The sequence below is a fragment of the Arvicola amphibius genome, chromosome 12 (assembly GCF_903992535.2).
Source record: "Arvicola amphibius chromosome 12, mArvAmp1.2, whole genome shotgun sequence".
NCBI classification, from domain to species: Eukaryota; Metazoa; Chordata; class Mammalia; order Rodentia; family Cricetidae; genus Arvicola; species Arvicola amphibius.
Window position 1 is genome coordinate 92,614,302 of NC_052058.2, and position 23,279 is coordinate 92,637,580.

Genomic DNA, 23,279 nt, shown 5'->3' on the forward strand with positions numbered 1-23,279 from the left:
TACACTGACTGCCATGAAGCAAGAGGACCTGAGTTTTAAGCCAAGGTGGGGCCAGGCATGGTAGTGCATCTACCCCTATGACCTCAGCACTGGGGAAGCAGAGGTTAAGCGATTCCTGAAGTTCACTGGCCAGCAGGCCTAGTTGAATCTGCAAGGTCCAGGCCACTGAGAAACAAAGTAGATGGTGATGATGCATCCATTATAACTTAATGAACACACACATGCACCTATGAATAACAGGCTGAAAGGCATCATACATACTTAAGAAACCACATAAAGACATTGGATTGCAGTATCACTAGCAGGAACAGAGGAACGAATGGGCCTAGGAATTGAAGTCCGTGGCTGCTGACATTAAGAGCAAGAGACAGGGCCGGCAAGATAGTTCAAAGGGTGAAGGTTCTTCCTGTCAAGCCAGATGACCTGAGTCTGACCCCTGGGTCCACACAGTGGAAGCAGAGAACATATTACCCCAAACTGTCCTCTGACTAACTAAAATATAATAAATATTAAACATTTTATAAAAGAAGAAAAAGCAAGACACTAGATATCATGTGTTTGCAGACATTATCTGCTCACAACGCTGATTAAGGAGTCTTGCTAAATCAAATCTGCATTTCATCAAGCCACTACCTTATCTACCAATTTCAGAAAATATAGCAGGAAGAGAAAAATCATAAATCTTATCTGGCATGTACAATTAGGAAAATGCAGACCGTGAGCAGACTTAGCAGCTTCAATAAACCAACCGCCAAGAAGAGGGACTGCGCAGCTTATGGTTTGCAGTTTGGGGAACAGGGACTTCAGGCACATGCCACCACTCAGCTCCACCTCCATCCTACAGGTGAAGAGCTGACAGCCAGGGGCTGGAGAAAGGCGTGCTGGTGGGGGATTGTGGATGTCTTGAGTTTGCATCCTAGAACCCATAACAAGTGGCTCAAACTGCCTGCAACTCCCTCTCCAGGGGATCCAAAACCCTGCCACAGGTACCTGCATGCGTGTGGCAAACATTCACACAGGAAAGAAAGAGATGGGGTGGGGAGAGGGAAGAAGAGAAAGGAAGGAAGGAAGGAAGGAAGAGAAAGAAGGAAGGAAGGAAGGAAGGAAAGAAAGAAAGAAAGAAAGAAAGAAAGAAAGAAAGAAAGAAAGAAAGAAAGAAGAAAAGGAGAAAGAAACCCTTACTAATGATGAAGTTCAGCTGTGAAAATGGTACTGTGGGGAGAGAGAGAGAGAGAGAGAGAGAGAGAGAGAGAGAGAGAGAGAGAGACTTACATTTTAAAGATATATATCCAAATTCAACATCAAAATCATCTATGGTGGGCTGAGGTGACAGCTTAGTTAGTTGGCTATGTAGTATTTTAGGGTGGTGGTAGATGCCTCTATTTATAAGCTCAGCTCTGCCATCAAAACTCTTGAAGCTTGCCCTCCTCAACCATTTGCCAATGTAAAAGCCTGGCTTAGGTCACAGGTGACAGGCATGTGGGCTGGAGTTACTGGGCCTGCTTTCGTGTTCTGACACTAGACACTGGACACTTTTCACCAGCGGGCTGCAGTGGGTACTAGTAGGGTTGAAACTAGTCCAGCAGACGGCAGAAGGAACGTTTCAAGAGAGGCTCCTGTTGAGGCAAAACTCGACAGCCAGGGGAGTGGAGAGATACTGGTGAACACTTCCTCTTGGCGCTTTATTTCGATCAGAGGGGTTTGGTGTTTTGTAAGAAAAATAGTTCATTAAATTGTATGTCATTTAATAATAAGCATAGAAAATGAAACGCTGAGGGGAAATGTACCAATGGCTCTCCATGGCTATGCTTGCTTATCCATAGTCAACATCACTACTCTGTTTTATTTAACATAGGGATGGAAAAAGGTAAAGGGCTGGGGATGTGGCTCGGTTGTACAGCACTTGCCCAGCACTAAGGAAATTACAGAGAAGAGAAAGTCATCAGCTAATAAAAGAGTCCTTGAACTAGGGGGAAATGAAGAGATGCCTATAGTCAGGGGAGACTTTATCTAGCCTAAACTACAGTGCAGTCTCTACAGTTAGTTTCCTCCTTCCCTTCCTTCCTCTCCTCTTTCCCCTTCCCTCTCTTCCATCCCATCCTCTTCACCCCACCCCACCCCTTTTTGAGACAGGTTTCTCTGTGCAGCCCTGGCTGTCCTGGAATTCACTCTAAAGCCCAGGCTGGCCTCAAACTCTGAGATCCACCTGTCTCGGCTGCACAAGTGTGGGGATTAAAGGTGTGTACCACCACCACCACCACCACCCTGCACCTGCCTTCTTTTTGAGGTAGCTTCTCTTGCAGCCCCAGGCTGGCCTTGAACTCACTACGTGGTTGAGGACAACCTTGAGTTTCTGATCCTTCTACCTTGATATACTGAGTGCTGAGACAGGCTTTCACTAGCACACCTTGTTTATGGGGGGTTGGAGATCAAACCCAAGGCTTCGTGCATTCTAGACTAGCACTCTAAAAAGAATAATTAAGCTTTTTCAAGGTTCTGTGGTTATGCATAAATACTTGCAGAGCAAGATATATGCAAACTCAGTAATGTGTGTGTGTGTGTGTGTGTGTGTGTGTGTGTATGTGTATTTCCTCCATTATTTTAGTGGTGTCTTCATTACCCAGAATTAAATAGCATTTTGCAAAAGTCTAACCTTTACTAAATCCCAAAGCTAAAACCTAAGCTTGTATAGAAACAAATGCTTTGGCTTCTGGAGTGTGATTTATCAGCTTGAGTGATGGTTAATATAATTATGTAAATACCACTCAGGTATGTGGCACAAACAGGTCTGGTAGGAAACACACCCGATGCTGGATGCCTGTTATATAATGAGGCCTTTGAGAAGTGGCGTGCCCCCTGCCAAAAGATTCCTGTTACCTGCAACCTTGCAATGCAAAATGCAGAATCCTCAATGGTGCCTTTAAGAACATCATCACACATGGCACCACAGGTTGGCAACCGAGCCTTTAACACAGAGGCTTGTGTGGCTATTTCAGATTTTAAAACCACAGCGATATTCATAGTTACCATCTACTGAAGACTAAGTGCAGCAAGAATATGCTATGAGCATGCTTCTGGCTTACACCTGTCTCTAGTCTTCTGAGGTCTCCTTATGTCTGCTTAGCAGATGAAATCCAAGAAAGTTGGTGGGTTGGGGGCAGACGTGGGATACACCGGGCAGGAAATGATTGCACAATCTCTTTCTTAATGACAAACATCTCCGGTCTGAAGGCTGCTGTAGTTTGGAAAATTTATGTGTATAATCTCAGTCCCTGAGAGGTGGTGGAAGCTACCAGGGGTAGAGTAGGAGAGGCAGTTATGCCTCTGGGGAGGGTGGCTTACAGATCTGTGCAGTTCTCATGGGACTCCTGTAGTTCCCATCAGAGGACCCAGAGCGGACATGACTGGGTCTTTCCAGCTTCCTGTCTCATCACGTGCTCTCCTCCTAACACAACTGTGCTATTGCTGCTGGGATGTCTTTTGTAATTTTAGCCACGCTGAGCAAAAGCTCTTGACTCTCCAGAACTGGGAGCGAAATAAACCTCTTTTTTTCTAAGTTGCCCAGCTCTGGTATTTTGTGATAGCAACAGAGCATGAACTACAGAGACACTGTCCTTGTCTTAGGGAAAGAAAGCTCAGAGGAAATTTCTGAGGGCTTTCTACACACCACACAGGGCAGCATAGCCTTCTTGACTTTATTTCTACAGTCCTATGACTTACATACCATGTCTTTTATCACATGTGACAAAACTGGCTTGACAAAGCCTGCCCCTTGTTCACAGGGCAAGAAGACAGGCAAAGCCATAACCTCATCTTTTTGCCATAAGAACACAGCTCTAAGATGCAAACACTGCTCCTTCCGACACTTTGGGTGAAGAGCGCTGAGTCTTAACAGAGAGCAGTAGGAGCAGCCTTCATGCTCCTCCCTCGGTCCAGCGCCATTTGAATATTTGCATTTTATTTTCTGGAGATAGTCATTTTCTCCCTCCCCTGGTCTGGGTGTGGCTGGGCACTAGAGATGCCAATGTGAGCATGGCCCACGGGAGCCTGTCCTTAGAAAGCCCAAGGTTCAGTGCAAGTGACCTCAGGGCGGGAATCCTGGTCCAATGAGGATGGGAAGCACTGGCACGCAGTGAGGCTGGCGGGCTGTCCCTGCTGGTGTGTGTGTCTACAGGAAAGTCTCCGAATCCCTGATCCAGCGGGTGAAGGGACAGATGTCTCCTCGCCAGGACAAGGAACTTAGACTGAGAGCTCAGAGTCTGTAGCTAAGCTGTGACTCATCTGTCTTTTGGTCACAGGCACAGTAAGACTTGCTTCTTATTTTACTCTTGAAAGACTAAAACTGGAAAGGAATACTTGATTCTAGATGGGAAGTAGAAACAAGCCCCGGAAAGAGACCAGGCTATTCAGAACAGACATAGGCATTTCTGAAAGGCCCTGCGCGTAAGATTTCACAACCCCATCACCAGACCATTGCTAATCCATTACAGCAGAGTCTCAACACTCAGTGGAAGGGCTAAGAGAAGCCAAAGAAAAGATAGCTAGAATAGGGGATGGGAAAACGTGGGGAATGAAGAAAGGACAAAGGATAGCAAGCCTGGAGGTGAGGGAGGAAGGGGAGGGCATCTACACAGAACCTGAGGATTTACAGGCAAGAGGAGTAAATGTCAGCCAGTCCAGTCTGCATGGGTTCTGTCACCTTAGTAACAGTCACCACACAACCACAGCCATGTGGCAGGCCTAACCCATAACCATTGTCTCAAGCAAAGTCAGAAAACCCTGAATTGTATGTAAGGGGCTCCAGTTCAGACACCGAGTAAATGTCAGACACAAAAACACACAGGGAGTTGGTGATAGGACTTGGAAACACTTTCTGTTCTGTATCTAAGGCCTCTACTTAAAATGTGTGTGTGTGGTGGGGGGGCATACACATGCCAGAGTATGGGCATGGCAGTCAGAGGGCCATCCCTGTATCAGTCCTGTCCTGGCTTTCCACCCTGTTTTGAGACAGAGTCTCCACTGAGTACAGCAGGCTAGCTGACTACAGTTTCTGGGGACTCCATCTTTCCACGGTGCTCCATCCTGCCACTGAGTGGGCTGTTATGCAGGTTCTGGGGATGAAAACTCAGGCCTTTCCATTTGCACAAGCACTTTACCGAATGAGCAATTTCTCCGAGCCTAATGGCTGCTTAACCTTGACCTGGAGTCCCACGGATACTCGTGTGATGGACTCTGGGAAGATAAGTTAGAGAGGAGCTGCAGAGGGTAAGACTTTCTATACTTCTGCTTCTCATAGCCAAAGTCTCAGGTTGATACTCAGCTCTGACCTCATGTCCCCCTCCCCTCGCCTTTCCTCCCTCTTCTCTCTCTTCTCTTCTCTCCTCTCCTCTCCTCTCCTCTCCTTCTCCCCTCCCCTCCCCTCCCCTCCCCTCCCCTCCCCTCCCCTCTCTTCTCTCCTTTCTCTCTCCTCTCTCCCACTTCTCTCCATCCTTATGCTGCGGAAGCTTCTGGTGAATCAATCACACAATCACTGTGTCACAGAAGTACCCTCTCAGTACCTCTCCAGGCAAAGCTCTAGTGGCAGCTGCAAAGGACAAACACTTCCAGGTCCCACATCCATTTTCCCAGAGATTTAGGGTGGATCTGAAGTCAAACGGCAGTGAGCAAATACTGGCAGGCTTATCCACCCAGGCCAGCAGATTCAGTGTTTCTACGGCCTGCTGAAAGCAGAGGGGCAAGTGTCACATGAGTCTGGTCAAAGACTGTGTTAGAATCAAGTCCATGCCTCTTGCCTAGACAGTTTATGGTCCAGCAGCACGCACAATGGTCAGGTCTCTAAAATGAGCTGTTGGAGGCCCCTCTGCCTCAGAAATCAAGAGGAGAGAGAGACAGACAGATACACAGAAAGTCTTAGTCGTGAAGAACATCTAGAGTTTTGATGGCAGGAGCCCTTTTTCTCAGAACCTGTCCAAGTTATGGAGATTTAAAAAACTAGCCAGGAGGATGAGGAAGAGAAATCATGAGTGAGAGTCCATTTCTCTCAGTCCAGGGCTGGCTAGAGTTCATACTTCCCTTCAAATCTTGACCTTGTGACAGCCTTAGCTTCCACCTGCCTCAGGTGTATGTGTATACATGTTCCTGTGTGTATAGGTACACACGTGCAGGTGCTTGTGAAGCCCAAAGGCCTATTCCAGGTGCCTTCCTCAGGTACAGCCACCTTGTCTTTATTTATTTATTTATTTGGAGACCGGGCCTCTTACTGATCTGGAAACGGCCAAGCAGCCACTTAGGCTGGCTGGCTAGCTAACCCAAGGTGTCCACCTGTCTCCACTCCCTCTTGTACACACAGCACACAGCTTCAGGTGGATTTTAGGGGTCACGTTTGTAAGGCAAGCGCCGACTCAGCTGCCGCTCCATCCTATCTACCTCGGTTCTGTCATTTCAAACTGGGATTTATAGTCCCAAGGACTTCATAGCCATTGTGATGACCTCACTGGGTGTGGTGAGGAGACTCAGAGGTTAGCACGGTCATGTCCAAAGGATCCCGGTCCAGTCACAAAGGCGGTCAAAGAAGGGGGATGCCAAGGGCAGCCTTCCCTCAAACATTTTATACAGCAGGGCTAACCCCAGGCTGCCCTGGAACTTTACCCTCCTCTGAGGAGACTAGGGCTCTGGTTCATCCCGAGGACAGATGGGCTTATTCAATACACAGGGCTGCACAGCCCCAGCCAGAATTCATGAGCATATGCTGCCTATAGGGTTTTTATTTAAGTATAAAATTACACATTGATGCTAAATATGATTTTAGAAGCATGGATGTTATTACATTCAAAAATATTTTCTAAATTGCTTTATCACTATTTCTCAGTGTCACTAGACTTCTTGTAATAAAACAATGGGTTCTGCTTCCAACAGAGAGCCCACGCTCTCAAGTCTTCTCTTAATATATACATTCATGTTATATGTGTGTTAATATATATTAACATAGAACTCTGTCAATAGGCTCTATCCCTGCAGGACCTGTTCCAAGGACTTGGTGACATGGCTCTGCATAGATGTAGCAGGTTCCACATGGGCAAACCCCATGATTTGAGTTTCTACACAATTATGACTCTTCCAGCTTTCTGGTTGGCAGGGAAGCCGCTTAGGTGCCAATGCTTCCAAAAGGAAAAAAAAAATCTACTTAGCTTTTCTCTCCAAGATGCAAGCAGAAACCCAACCCTCTGCTTCCTTCTTGCTGTCGTGATTTGGCTGCATTGGCTGAGGTTCTGAGTGCTGAGATTTAAGAGTCACAGAGAACTTGTAACAAGGCATTCTTGCTTGTGGTGGGGCATGGTGGTGGTGCCGAGTGAAGGGCAGAGATTAACATCGGATGCTTTTCTTTATTGGTCTCTACTGGATTCTTCTGAGACAGGGTCTCTCACTGAACCTGGTGCTCGCCAACTAGACTGGCAGGCCGGTGAGCTCCAAGTGCTGGGAAAACAGATGTGCACACCCAGGCCTACCCTGCCCCCATCAGGTGCTAGCCAGGGATTTGAACCCAGATCCTCACACTTTCTCAGCAAGCGCTTTATACACCGAGCCATCTCCCCTTGGTGCTCTCTATGGGCGTACCTCAACCTCTGAGAAATGAGCGTCATTCTCCCAGGGCTTCAGAGCCAGGTAACCACAGAGATATTTTTGTTCAGAACTAAATGAAGAACCCCAAGTTTCTTCTATCCCCAGGATGCCTTTTTTAGGCTGATATGGGCACAGCCCTCTTGACATCTCTCCATGCCCTGGACTTCATCTCTGTGAGGAGCTCTGTGGGGAAAATGGACAGGGCTTATGCAGCTTGGCCACTGACCAATATCTCAGCACCTACCAGTGAGGCCGTCTTCCCAGGGCTCAACCAAGTCCAGTCTGAAAGGGCAGGTCCAGGTCAGCCTCCTCAAGCCTTTCCATCATCAGTGGGCTTGCCCTATCAACCCTGTGATTTACCTAGGGAAGGGATGTCCAGTCGGTGGCCCAGAGTAGCTGTGAATGCTGCCCCATCCAAAGCTACAGCTTACTTAAAAGATGATGCGATTTTCATGTCATTGTTTTTTAGACAGGTAGATGACCGGGTCTTATTACAGTGCCACATAAAAGAAAACCCAAGCAAGTCCTCAAACTTGCAGTCTTTGTGTTGGGTTGGACACCCCTGGCCCGAGACAATTCTTTGACCAGTGTGCCTAGGTGAGCAAAACTCAAAGCAAAACAAAACAACCCTCCCAAACAACAACAAACAAACAAAACAACTACAAAACACACCCTTGATCTAACTGGAGGGGAAATACGATAATCGACATAGTTTGATCCGTGTTCCATTCAGAGGGCTGTGGCCATCAGAGCACAGAAATTCCGAGGCATGTGGATCCATCCTCCTGCAGGATCATTCTTCTTTTGTATTTAGTGAATTAATTCAATTTATTCTATACGCATGGGTGCTTTGCCTGCATGTGTGTCTGTGCAGCATGGATACACAGCGCCTAAAGAATCCTGAAGAGGGCATCAGATCCCCTGGAGCTAAAGCTACAAACAGTTGTGAATCACTACGTGGGTCCTGCGGAAGAGCAGCCAGTGCCCAGTGCTCTGAACCACTGAGCCATATCTCCAGCCCATGAACAATCTTTACCTTCTATATCAGACGAAGACAACTGTGTGGACCATGTGTGCATGTGAACACATCTGAAAACCAGAGTACAGCTTCATGTGGGTTTCCTAGAGCATCATCGACATTTGTCTCTGAGGCGCAGCCCCTCACTGGCGCTCACTGAATAAGCCAGACTGGTTAGCCTGTGAGCCCCAGGGGTCCTCCTGTCTCTGCCTCCCCAGTGTGGGGATCATGAGTGTATGCCCCCATGTCCGGTCTTTTCATGTGGATTCTGGGGACAGAGGTTCTGAGGCTTGTGCGTCAAGAGCTTTAGTGATGGGGTCATCTCTCCAAGGCCTGCAGCGCTTTAACGACACTTCCTGTGTAAGTTCCCTGGCTTTCCCTTAAGATTACCTGGGCACCAGACTCCTTTAGACGATTAGAGACCTACCTAGCTCTTCCTCCTTGTGAAGCACAGGTTCTGCACACCTAGATGGGCTCTGTAGACCGCCATAGCCAGCCCCGTTGCTCTCCCTCCGCTCTGGGAAAGCGGGCTTTTTACTATCTCCACGCCATTCTTCCCACACCAGCTGCCAAGTTGTTAGAGCTAGAGTAACAGTGGAAGCCTCTGGGCAGATTACAATCACGACAGCTGTGTTTACTAAGAGCTATTAGGGCGTGGGGGATGGGCGCCTGGGAACCTTTTGGAAGCACCCCATCCTCAGGATATTTGCTGGCTGCCCTAGTCTCCTGCTTCTCAAGATGGTTTTGGCTTTTGGAAAAGATCTTCTGGGGCCTGGTCTCTACTAGCCTGAGCTTTAGTGACTGATATTTGGCTGCTTATATTAGTAGGAGAGCAGCTCAGGTCAGAGCAGCCCTGGTCAGTGGACAGGTGGGTCACACGACTCCTTTTGCTGCTCCGCTGACTCCCTAACCACCTATAAGAAAACCTAAGATTCTGTCACTCATCATTCAAACCTCGGCCTGAGTGCTGTCTCTCCCAAGCGTGATTATCCGTGCAGAAGGCAGGAAAGCAACACACCCATTCTGGCAAACTGTTTGCTCTAAAGGAGGCTTCCTTCATTTTGTTATCTGAAAGACTGCTTTAATCGTTCCTGGGGCCGTGAAAGAGTGCTGGGTAGCTTGCAAAATTCCTACCAGTCATTATCTGAGTGAACGGGCAAACTCTCTTTTTATTATTTAATTTTTAAATGTTGTAATTACATTGACTTATTTGTGTTGAGGGGGCATGTGGGAGGTCAAAGGGCAACCCTTGGGAGTGTCCTCTCCTTCAACAGGTGGAGCAGGGCACTGAGCTCAGGCACCCAGGCTGGTCTAGAGCACCCGTATCCACTGAGCTATCTCACTGGCCCTATTTTAACGTATTTGAGATGGGGTTTCGTGTGGTCAAGACTGGTCCTCAGCTTGACATACAGCTGGAGGATGACCCGGATCCTGCTTCTTCCACCTCCCAAGGGTTGAGATTATAGATGTGCTGTGGGCATGGTGCTGGGGACGGAACCCAGGGCCTTCTGCATGCTCCTCTAACTGAATAGTATCTGCAGACTCTGTTCTGGAGACCTGACACAACACCTTCAGAAGGACTGTCATCCCAGGAACAACCCGGGAGCTGTACCCCTTAGTAGCTGTACCCCTTAGTTCCAAACAGTTTATGCATTGTTTATATTGCCAAAACAAGCTTGGAATTCTAGCTTTTCTGACAAACATCTCCAAACAACTCGTTCTCTCTTCTCTCTCTCTGTCCCTTTCTTTCCTTTGCTCCTCCCCCCTTCTGTCCCTTTCTGTGTGGGTGTGTATATATGTACACGGTCACAAAACAACCTTGTGTGCCATCACCTTATCATTTAGTTTTGGTCTCTTAATTTCCTTTATAACCTTTATTAAATTAGTTCTTTGATTACATGTATATGATGAATTCCGATTATTCTCATCCCTTACCCTTCCTCGTGTTCCTCCTATCCCCGTTGACCCTTCCTCCTAATCACAAGTCCCTTTCCCATATTCCTATCTTTTTGTTTTGCTGTTTGAGTCTTCTTCTTCTTCTTCTTCTTCTTCTTCTTCTTCTTATTATTATTATTATTATTATTATTTCAGGGACAGGGTATGACACTGGGATTGAAGACTTGGTGTTTTGGGGGGTAGACTGGTTAGCTAGCAAGCCCCATAGACTCTACTGTCTCTTCCCCCACGGTGCTGGGAGTACAAACACACGCCCCATGCCTCACTTTTTACACAGATTCTGGTAATCAAATTCAGGTCTTCACGCTTGTACAGCAAACACTTTCCTGAGTGGCCATCCCCCAGCCCTCCTATGGCATATTTTCTAATTTTAAAAGTATTGTGCTGGCTCAATGTAAGTGCTGGGAGTGGGATTCAGCCTCTGCAGGGTAAAGATGTGCTTTGGGCACAGTTGCATGAAAAGCACATGTGGGCAACATATTTCCTTGACTCTGCCAGCCTGGGTCCCCCTCTACCCTCCCTGATTTCTCTGCCACCCACATTCTGCAAAGACAAACCTTACAAAGACACCTCTCAGAAGTTCAGCCCCAGTGTCTGCAGCCACAGCAGTGGGGGCTCGATGGTTTCCCATGTGGCTCTCTCAGCTCAGTTCATCTGCCTCTGGGGTTCCTGGAAACTCTCAACTCTTTTCCTATCCCTTTTTAGCTTGGTCTCTTACTGTCTATCTCTACAAGGTCCTTTCCTCACCAACCCCAACCTTGGTTAAGCCTTGACCAACAAACTGGTTTCAATCCATCTTCAAATGACAGGTTTCTGAGTCTCTCTACATTTTATTCCTCTAGACCAAAAGTGCATCAATTTAATTCACCACTAGAGGTTTATTTATTTATTTGGGACCTTTCCCTATAGCTCAGGCTAGACTTGAACCCCTAATGTAGCTAAGGATAACCTTGAATTTCCAATCCTTCAGCTCCCACCTCCCTGGTATTATAATGCTGGTATTACAGCATGTACCATCATACCTGGTTATATAGTACCGGAAATCAAATCCAGGGCTTTGTGTATGCTAAGTGAGTGCCCTATTGACTGAGCTGTATCCTCAACCCTGAAAATCATATTGGTAGTAGAAAAATTCAACAGACATCAAAGAAGAGAAGACACTGCTATAACAGATTTACACAACAACACGCATCTCTGTCACGGACAGGCTGTACAACGGAGGCCCCGAGTAGTCTGTAGAGTAGCTGGCGGACACTGTAGCCATTTTAGTTTAAGCACTTCATGCTATCTGCACAATGATGAATCTATAATCAATTTCACATATCAATGCATTCTCAGACTGTCTTCCCATGGCTAACTGAAGCATGAGTGTATTTATTAACTCATGCAATCTTCACTCAACCCCTAACAAACACGCTACTGTTCTTATTCACTTTGTAAAAAGAACTCAGAGACACAGGGAGCCGAAATAATTGGCCACATTAAGGATGGCATCCCACTGTCTCCAGGTGGGCACACTAGTACAGAAGCAGGGGACCAATACCTTGAGTGTTCCCACGGAGAGGCACTATGCTTAGTGCTCCCAAATACTGAGTAAACAGCCCTTTATCCTATATGTTAAGGCTCAACTTGGAGGCCCATAGTCAATTCTTGGCAGACCCATACTGCAGACCCATATGGGACCCTTAGTCTCCTATGTTCATGGATGCTCTCTGGGCAGTTGGCTTTGTGGACTCTGTGCATGGTCTGTCCACTTCCCTGCCCTCTGTCCTCTCCCAGACTCCTGTCTGGTGCTGCCCTACTCTGATGCCCACCGAGTTCTTCGGAAGGCTACTTCCTTCTTGCTTGATCTTGAAAGAACTAGACAAGGCCAAGGAGGGGTCTGGATTATAGCATCACAGACTCTGGGGATGGGAGAGAACAGGCAGGGCAGCTGCAGCATTTTACAAAAAGAGGAAAGCCAAGACCAGAAGACAAGCAGCAGGTAGCCCAGACAGTCAAGTCTGCTTTCCTGCCCAGGGCTCCTCCCACTGTCCCAGACTGTCCACAGTCAGCATCTCCAGACTGACAGATGGATTCGTCCGGGAGAACGTGTTGTTCTGCCAAGAGACAAGCTCCTTACAATGGAAGCAGAAAGCTTGCAGAAGCTGAATGGATGACCAGGAAAACGAGGGGGAAAAGGTTGCCTGATCTTTGCTGGTCCTCGTATTACATACTCAGCAAATGTGCAGGGGTCTGTGGGGGATGTGGCCCAGGCTGGGTTACAACCAGTGTTTTGTTGTAGGAGCCTTTGAGGGCCCTGGATTGTAAGCTTTCCTCTCTTTGTATTGTAGGGTGTGTGTACTTGTGTCTAAAAGTGTGTGCATATGCACGTGGGGGCCATCCTCGGATCCTATCCGCCTTGTATTTTTGAGAGTCTCAGTAGCCTAAAACTCTCCAAGTAGGCTGGGGTCTACCTGTCTGTGCCTCCACAATGCAGGCATTACAGGTACTACCATACCCCTTTTGTTTATATCTGTTGCAGATCAACTTGGGTCCTTTTTGCTTGTAGAGAAAGCACGTAATGACCGAGCCATCTTCCCAGTTTATGAGGATTCACTTGCTTATTTATTTGGGAGGGCGAGGATGCCATGGGGTGTGTGCAGAGGTCAAAAGGACAGCTGTGGTAGTTTGATTCTCTCCTTCTATCATGTGGGTCCTGGGATCATAGTTGTGGGCTGGCAGCAAGCACTTCTATCCAATGAACTAGCATTCCTGATGGTTCCTTTTGTTTCTTATCTCTATCTTTTTTCCCAGTTACCACAAGCTACTACCTGAGTTAGAGGAGAAGGCTCTACCATATTTCATGAGCCTAGGTACAGAAGGCATGCAAATGCCTCTGCCTGATGAATAGCTGTCCTCAAAAGGATTCTTTCAAACCTGTTTTCCGGTGTAAGCCTAGGGTCTGAAGAAACCATGATCAGGTTCCTTAGGACTGCCATATCCAAGGGTAAGAAACTAGAGGGGGGGGTCTTTACTTATAAAGTTCTTTTGTTTAGACCTGGACCAAGAGCTGTGATGGAACTGGAGAGGGGACTCAGATGTAAAGGTGTGCACTTACTGCTCTTGCAAGAGGAATCTGAGTTGGGGCTTCCTGAACCCACTGTCTTAGTTAGGGGTTGCTATTGCTGTGACGAACACCATGACCAAAGCAAGTTGAGGAGGAAAGGCTTTTGTTGGCTTACATTTTCACAGTCATGGTTCATCTTGAAGGAAGTCAGAACAGGAACTCAAACAGGACAGGAACCTGGGTGCAGGAGCTAATGCAGAGTCCATGAAGTGGATGCTGCTTACCTGGCTTGCTCCTTATGGCTTGCTCAGTCTGCTTTCTTATAGAGTCAAGGGACTACCTGCCCAGGGATAATACCACCTATAATGGGCTGGGCCTCCTTCACCAAACACTAATTAAGAAAATGGCCCTACACCCCCAGAATCCTATGAATGCATTTTCTCAATTGTTGTTCACTCCTTTCAGATAACTTTGTGTCAGGATGACGTACGACTACCAGAATATCCATATTGAGTTGTTCATAGCCACTGGAACTGGAGTCAGGGAATCCAATCCCCTCTTCTGGACTCCTGGGGCCACCTGGCTCTTTATGTGAACACACCCACCAGTAAACACATATGTGGGATTTCCCTCTGTATGCTGTTGAATACCATTGGTTAATAAAGGAACTGCTTTGGGTCTATAGCAGAGCTATAGGGGAACAGGCTAGATGGGGAAAACTAAATGAATGCTGGGAGGAAGAGGGCAGAGTCAGGGAGAAGCCATGGAGCCGCCGCCAGAGACAGATGCCGAAACTTACTGGGAGGCCACAACCTCGTGATGATGCACAGATGAATGGAGATGGGTTAAATTAAGACGTAAGAGTTAGCAAATAAGAAGCTAGAGCTAATGGGCTAAGCAGTGATTTAAATAATATAGTTTCTGTGTGATTATTTCGGGACTGAGCTGCTGCACAGTCAGGGAACCAACAGCAGCCTCCCTTCAACAAATACACGCACTTACATATATTAAAAAAGTAATAAAATAAATCTTTTTTAAAGGAGCTATGATAATATTAGATTTCAAAAAGACTCAATATTGATTCTTTTAACCTTAGGGTTGACACATATGGTGGCTGTTGATGGCCTCATTTAATCTCTGTTATCCGGTAAGGAGGAAGGTATGGTCACAGGTTTGCCTACTTCAAAATCGGGTTCTTTTCAAGAATTTCAGTCCTATTCCCTAATTATAATGGTCTTTGGTGGTTCATTAAACCGCGCATTAAAAGCAGTTAATCCCTACTATGAAATCAATGGAATTTCTTTCCTCCAAATGACTCCCATTTCCAATTCTCCCTGCATTTCATGAAGCCAGAGTCAACCCAATTAGCAAGCCAGATAATTGCATAGTTCTTTGGATGGGGCTCCATCTCAGACTCGGAGGTCACTTAGACTATAGACTTTTCAGACTTATTTCTGGTGGTTTAAAGCAGCGTTCCCACTGTTTTGAAATATTGGAAATCATCACTGGAGAATGCCAGTGTATCTCTCATAGGATGGACCAAATACGGTGGCGGCTGTCCTCAGATAGCTCATAGTGACTGTACTGTAGCAATCCAAAGAACGCGGTTAATAATCATACATCTTAGGATGAGGCTGTGGCTCAGGTGGCAGAATACTTGCTTGCCAGAAGCTCTGGGTTCCATCTGCAACACTGCATATAATGGTATGGTAGTGAAATGTAATCTCAGCATTCAGGAAGTGGAGGCAGGAGGATCAGATGTTCAAGGTTATCCCTTGGCTAAGTTGAAGACCAGCCTGGGCTCCATGAGGCTGAACCTGAAGCTCATTAATTTGGCTAGACTAGCTGGCCAGCGAGCTCCAGGATCCTTCTGTCTCTCTGCCTCCTCAGTGCTGGGGTTACAGTGTGTTCTACCTTGCACCGCTTTCAACTGAGCACTGGGAATCTGAACTCGAATCCTTTTGCTTGTGCAGTAAGCACTTTAACAACTGAATCATCTCCCAAACTCCCCATTCTACATTGGGAGACAATCCTGGCTGTTATATATTGAATATACTAAGAATTAATTAGAAAAGTGGTGTGTGTGTGTGTGTGTGTGTGTGTGTGTGTGTGTGTGTATTACAATCACGGTCCACTTATGGACATTATTCTGCCCCATTTCTTAGGCCCAAAGGGAAGGGATCTGTTTTTGGTTGAAGTTGAATGTGTGTGCTTCCAACCATAATCTCAGAGGTCCAGATCAAAAGCTTTCCCTAATCAAGTGAGATAGGTTTTCTTTGCTTGTTGCCAGGCAGGCTAGGTCTGCAGCAAGTCAGGCCCTGGAATCCGGAGCAGAAAATTATTTGAATGACTGTGATGGAGAGTTTTTCACTTGGCAGAGCTGGCCACCAGGGAGGCAAGTGGACAGGAGCAGTGGTTTATCTGCTTTGTTAATATCTGCCCTGGTCTCCTGGTGAACACCCGGGTCACACAGGGTGATTGTCCAAGCTTTGGAACGCTGCTTTGTATATGAAGTCACCAATTTCAATCAAGCAAGGGACAACAAGAAGTTGAGTCAAGAGAGGTAGTGCAGAGCCTGAATCTTGGCTCTGCCATTTGAACAGATTGAGGGACCATGGCCATGTGGCTCCATCATTGTTAAGGATGGCCAAGAGCAAAAGACATCAGCATGGACCACCTTCAATCATGGCTACAAAGGGATTCAAACAGTGGAATCATGTCCATCAACTGCTATAATGTTGGAGATGGGACAAAGAGTCTAGCAAGTGCTGGGAATTTAAGCCCACGCATCTACCACTGAGTTATCAATATCCCCCATTGGCCAAAGCCAGCTTGACACAAATCTAGATATAATTGGGAAGGAAGAATCTGATTTGTCTCCGTCTCATTTCCTGGTGGCCATATTCCGTGAGACATTTTCTTAACTGCTATTCATGCAGGAGGACCCGTCCCACTATAGGCAGTACCATCCCTAGGCAACTACACCTGTGTTGTATGGGAAAGGCCGCCGAGCAAGCCAGAGAAGCAAACTAGCGGCTAAGTGGCATTTCTCCATGGTCTCTGTTTTGGCTCTGCCTTGGCTTCCCTAGGTGACTATAACCTTTCCTCTTTCAGATTGGTTTTGGCCAGTGTTTTATTACAGCAATAGAAACCAAATGAGAATGATGCATTCGTTATTGCACTGAAGCCTAGAAAAGTAGCCAGCTTGATGCTAGCCTTTATGCACAGAGCTATTCCTTAGAAAAAATTCAGAGCTGAAGTCCTGCCTCATCTTCTCCACGAATAAGTTAATCACCAGACAGCCATAATGAAGAACTCAAATGAGTTCTGGAGAAACAGTTCAGTAGTAAAGTATTTTCCTTGGAAGTGTGAGGAACCTGAGTTTGACCCCACAGAACCCTACATAAAAAGCTGGGCACAGTGGCACTCTTGTGAACATACCAGTAGTGGGTATGTTGGAGAATGTCAGATTTCTGGGCTTGCTGAACAAACCAGCCAGCCTAGTAGAACTGGTGAGTTCCAGGGCAGAGAAAGACTCTGCCTTAAAAACACAAGGTAGAGCTGGGCGGTGGTGGCCTTTAATCTCTGAGTTCAAGACCAGTGTGGTCTACAGAGGGAGTTCCAGACAATCAAGGCTACAGAGAAGCCTATCTTGAACGCCCTCCCCCGCAAGAAAAAGGAGAAAGAAAATGAAAAGGGAAGGGAAGAAGGGAAGGGAAGGGAAGGGAAAGGAGGGGAGGAGAGAGGAGGAGAGGGGAGGAAAGGGAAAAAAAGAAAAGTCAAGTCAATACCAAGGCAAAATGCTTGATGAATGACAGCCAAGGCTGTCTCCTGGCCTCCACACGCACATGCCCATGCCCATGCATTCCTTATGTACCCATGTACATAAAGAGAGAGACAGAGAGAAAAAGAAATGGAAAGGCTATCTAAAATGCATCCTGTGAGAGACTGGGGTTTTCTCAGGACATACCAGAGTTCAGAGGTGAGCGAGGAGCTCCCGAAAAGGCCAGGCAGTAAATGCTGTTGCCTCCGTAGGTCAGCTGGTCTTTGCCACAATTTACTCAACTCCACAATTTTAGTACAAAAGCATCCACAGACAAATGACAGGCATGGCTGTTCTCCAATAAAATGCTATTTACAAATACAGACAGTGGGCTGGATTCAGCACATGGGCAGGGGTCACCAACTGCTGACACAGTTTAGAAATGGGCATCTGCCTGTCTGCAGGCTGGCTTGTATTTACCAGACATGCACAGGCTTGGCCATACTCATACCCAGAACCAGCTCTCGGAGTGGCGATTCTTAACCGGCCCGATAATGATATCAATGATTTAGTTACATTTAGTTACGCTGTGAGATGTGCTAAACCCTACTGATGAGTTCTGTGAAGACAACAAGCCAAGACCTGGGTGTGTGGTGCACACATTGAATCCCTGTACCAGGAAGACTTCAGCAGAGGGATCTAAAGTTCCATGGCAGCCTGGATAACACAAAGACCATGTTTCAAAATACAAGGCTGATCATGGTGGCTCGTAGGAAGTCCTTATATCTGTAATCCCAGATATTTGGGGGAGTCAAATGAGGCAGGAGGATTGCTAAGAGTTTGAGGCCATCCTAATCTATGTACTAAGTATTACTTGACCAACTTAGGCTGTGTAGTGTCTATTCAGAAAGCAGAGATGGTGAACAGGAAGCAGGGCAAGGCTACAAATCCGAATCCTCCAGGCCCTCCTCTAGTGAACTACTTCCTCCAGGGAGGCACCACCTCTTAAAGGCTCCAAATTTTTCCAAAATAGTAGCAACAGCTCAGGATCAACACAACATGTGAGCCCATGGGGACAAATTTCACATTCACCTTATACCTTACACTGTCTGTATACACAGAGGATGAGAGTCATTTCCTAAATTTCTGGGTTTGAACTGAGACCTGCCACATGATGTCATGGGTAGAATTCCCCCACCCCTAAATCTCCCAGCACCATGCTAGCAACAAGTATTTGGGATTTCAAATTTTTTAGTTAGGAATATTCAACTTGTGATAACACATAAAGAATAGCTATTTTGTGAGAGCGGAGGTCCTCAATCTTGGCATCATTGCCATTGTATGTCAGAACTATGCAGGGGAACCTTCTTATGCACTATGGGATGCTTATAATATTCCTCACCTGCACCACTGGACACTACTACTATCCACCCAGACATGACGATCAGGATTGTCGGGAGACACTGCCGGATCACCCGCTGGAGGTGGGAGGCAGTGACACTGTCCTTAGTGGAGAACCATTATACTATGTAGTACAGAGTCTAGTTGTCTACAATAAAAACCATTGTCTGGGAATAAGTCCATGTCCACCATAGCCATTGGGACCCACAAGATGGCTTAGTCCACGAAGATACTTGCCACTAAGCCTGCCAACCCAAGTTTAATCTCTAGAACCTGGAACTCACATGGTAGAAGGAAAGAAATGGCTCCTTCAGGTTGTCCTCTGATCTCTACATGGATGTATAAGCCACACACACACACACACACACACACACACGCACAGAGAGAGAGAGAGAGAGAGAGAGAGAGAGAGAGAGAGAGAGAGAGAGAGAGAGAGAGATGAATAGATGTAAAAAAAAAAAACCTCCTGCCAGTTCCTTTGCTCCTTTGATATAGTCAGCACTACAAACCTGAAGGGTCTGCACCGTTTATTTTCTGAACAGCAGATCAGAACTCCTAGTTGCGCATGTCACTGATACCCTCAGAGGTCAGTTTTTAACTTCCACCATGGGGGAGACACAAGGTTACAGCTTGTGATTATTCCAAGAAGGGTTTTATTGGGTATTAAGGAAGAAATATGTTTGAAAAATCCTGGAGATGTCTGTCCTTCAAAAGTCTTTCAAAATTACAACATTGGCTCCCTGAGGCAGATATGTTATATATAAAGGTTGGTACCCATTAAACCTTCTATGTCACGGTCCACCTGGATTTTCTGAGGCAGGATCTCTCATTGAACCTGGAACACGCTGATTCAGCTAGACCGGCTGACCAGCGTGTCCTAGGGACCCTCTGACTTTGCATCCACCCAGCATTGCTGGAGTTGTAAGCACACGTTACCATGCCCTACTTTTTATGTGGCCGCAGGAATCTGAGTTCAGGTCCTCATGCACTTAACCCACCGAGCATCTCCCTAGTCCACTTTTCACATCTAACTTGCAAAGAGGTAAAAGGGTGGGGTACTGATGCTGTAAGGAGGGACAAGCAACTCCAGGCACAATTAAGATGACAGCCTACTAGAGCAACTGAACACTTGTGCACTTCTGTTCATGTCTAGTGGACGACGCAAGCCCCGGGTGCTTGGCTTGATTACTCCCTGGATCAAAGCAAAATTAAATTACCTCACAAGCTTCCTTTCAGAGAGCTCGACACGCAGGCGGGCTGACTCACCTTCCAGAAACTATCCACTTTGCCATATACAAGGGACTGGTTCTGCCTTTTGATCTCGTTAATGTGGTGGATGTCACTGGAGTTCAGGTGCTGCTCGACCACGAAGCCCAGAAAGCTGTTGTCTGGGGTGTGAGCTGATGTAGAAAGCAAAAGACAGGGCTGTGAACATTTAGCAGGCACAGATCAGCGGTTGCATTACAGACTCAACACAGGCCATCTAACCCACTGGTACTGCTTGTACTTAATCTGTTTATGCCTCACCCGGGAGCTCAATCAACTATGATTCCAGCTGGGTTTGCCATCTAGTTTGGGTAAATCAGAATCAAGCAGCATAATCTGCAATTTCACCTCCTCTGTGGGTTTTTCTCTGCTAAAAGAAACACAGGGGCTAGGGAGATGGGCTGAGTGGGAAATGGCAGCACAGCCTCGTCTGTGAGTCCCAGATTCGGGGAGAGTCTGTGGAGGGCTGTGGCTAAGCCTGGCAGCTCAAGTCTGATCAGGCTGAGACAGCTCAGAGAGAAGGCACTGGCCACGCTAGCATGAGCACCTAAGCTCTATCATAGATGCATGCAGAGAAAAGGCGGGGGGGGGGGGGGGGGGTCCATGTCTATAATCCCAGCATTGATGGAGTCAGGTGGATCCCAGGGCCTCGATGGCCAGCCTGTCTAGCAGAAAAGGGTAAACTCAAGGTTCACTGAGAGACCTTGCCTCAAAACAGACAGACAGATGGAGAAAGGGATAAATACTAAGATGGAAGTTATTGAAGAAGATAGTAAACATCAACCTCTGACCTATACACACAAACACAGTATTACAGCCATGTACTACTGTATCATGGTCAAACATGGATTGCACCATGGGAGTCACAGCTTGATGATACCCTAAGCCCCTTTGATATCATCAAGCCAGGCTGCCTGCGCAACAGCCACACGCTGGCTGTCAGTGAGCCCTGGGGAGCTTCCTACCCCTGTGTCCCCAGTGCTGTGGTTGTGTGTGGTTGTGTGTGTGTGTGTGTGTGTGTGTGTGTGTGACGACGCCTGGCTTTTTATGTCAGTTCTGGTAACCGAACTCAGGTTCTCCTGTGGTTATCATTTTATCAACTGGAGCCATCTCCGCCCTCTGTGATTTCCAAGTATGTGCCACCAGGCAGGGCTATCTGATCAGAAGACAATGCTCTCTTGATTAAATAGGACCCGCATCAACTCTAACTCCCATCTCATTCTAAATTTCTACTTGTGTGGCCTTCAGATGGCTCAGCAAAGGTCACACATGGCTGATATGAAATGAAGCAACCATTGTTTTAGTCTGGCCCAAATAAAACAGCGATAAATAAGACAAAGACAAGTGCCCCCAGTAGTTGAGATTGGTCATTTGGTACATCCCAGACACTGCAGGTTCAGCCAAGTCCATTTGCCTTTGGGTGCTTAATGTCAGGGGAAGTCATCTTGCTACCTTTGCTCTGGGTTTCTAGGAGCCAAGGAAAGCTTTGCCAGATACAAAGTCAGTTCAGAAGTTCTGTGTTGGGGATGGGCATGTACACGCACAAAGCCAGAGTTCAGGAGTCTTGTTCATACAATTTCCACCTTATTATTTTTTAAACATTTTTTATGTGTTTAGGCATGTGCCCACGTGAGGCCAGAAGAGGGCGTTGGATCCCCAGAAATGGGGCTACAGGAGGTTGTGACTTGCTGGTTGTGTTGGAACTAGCAGAGGCATGAGCTCCTAACCACTGAGCCATCTCTTTAGCCCCTCCATCTTCAACAGTGTCTTTCAATGAACTGTGAGTTCACTGCTTCGGCTAGGCTGGCTGGCCAAGGAGCTCCAGCCACCTGCCTGTCTCCACCTCCCCAGGACTGGGACTGCGAGTGCTGCCACACCCAGCATTTTTATGTGGGTGCCTATGATGTACTTCACTACTGACTGAGCCACTTCCCAGCCTCTGAAAACCTTCCCGGCCTTCGGAGGTGGCCTGCTAGGAACGAGACACCCCAGGTCTGTTGTCACCTTTCTGAGGGAGGATGGGGGGAAGAGGGGCGCGGATGCAAAGGAGATGTGGCGATGCACAGGCTACATAAACACTACCATGTCATCAGCCAGTCTCCAGCGCCTGTGCCTAATGGCGGTGACAGGAGGAGGGAGGAGAGAGCAGGGCTGTGACTGGGAGTTGTGCTTGGCCAAGCCAATCTGTTCCCTCATTTCTGTGTTTTTGAACCAGAGCCCAGAGGCAAGGCCATGGCTACAGTTAGCTGAAGAGTAAATTACTGAATAAATTCTATGGCCAACAAGAGACAAAGCACTGGCTGCCTGCTGCTGTTTTTCTTTTTCCTCTTTTTCCAGGGGCACAGAGGGAGGGCTCTAGAACAGGAAAGAAGGAGGGACTGGGAGACAGCCTGTGCTTTGGGAAGCATCCTTAAGGCAGTCCTTTGTTATGCTAAAAGGCCAAGATTGGCATCTGGGGCTCTAGACTTTAACATGGCAGTTTTGAACTGGTATTTTCAGGAAACTGTTGTGGTGACTAACACTCTATTCTTTGAGATGTTTGTTTCTGTGATTCCGTTTATCTAAGTCCCCATATGGGCACTTACAAAAAAATGACTATCTAAAATATTTAGTGGATCTTATTATATGTCATATTATCTAAAATGGAGCAAAAATAAGATTAAAAATTGCCAAAAGAAAAAAAATACACGTGTGTAATTTATTTTTGTCAAAGATTTTTTTTTAGCTTATAGCATGAATGGAGAGACAAAGGGGGAAGAAAGAGTGTATTCTTTTTCCTTGAGGCCGGGTCTCATGTAGCCCAGGCTGGCCTCAAACTCCCTATGTAGTCAAGGATGACCTTAAACTTCTACTCCTCATGTCTCCACCTCCCCAGTGCTAGGATCACAGGCAATCGCCACTACAGCTGGCTTATGTGGGACTGGGGATGGACTCCAGAGAGTCCAGCCTGTCAGGCAAGCATACCAACTGAGCCATGCCCCCACGCCCCCATGCCCTATTCTTCTTGTGCTGTGCTGTGATTGTACTTTGGTCCTAAATCAACTTTGAGGCTGTCTGAAAAGCACATTACATATAGAAGTTTCCCCCTGAAATTTCGTCCACATTTTAAATTCCTAACCTCACTGTGAGAGTCACTGGAGGGGCGGCACTTGTCTGCTGGTGGCATTACACATACAGACACACAGCCAGAACACACGCCTGACCTT

At 46.9% G+C, this 23,279-nt stretch overlaps 1 protein-coding gene across 2 annotated transcripts in view; it reads right to left on the minus strand.

Annotated features, from left to right (window-relative positions):
• Mgat5 (alpha-1,6-mannosylglycoprotein 6-beta-N-acetylglucosaminyltransferase) overlaps positions 1 to 23,279 on the minus strand; it is a 294,834-nt gene that overhangs the window by 55,739 nt on the left and 215,816 nt on the right. For both annotated transcript variants that reach the window (XM_038349993.2, XM_038349992.2), the window contains exon 11: positions 20,074 to 20,207. In XM_038349993.2, coding sequence (XP_038205921.1) covers positions 20,074 to 20,207 — 134 coding nt within the window. The remainder of the gene's footprint in view (positions 1 to 20,073; positions 20,208 to 23,279) is intronic.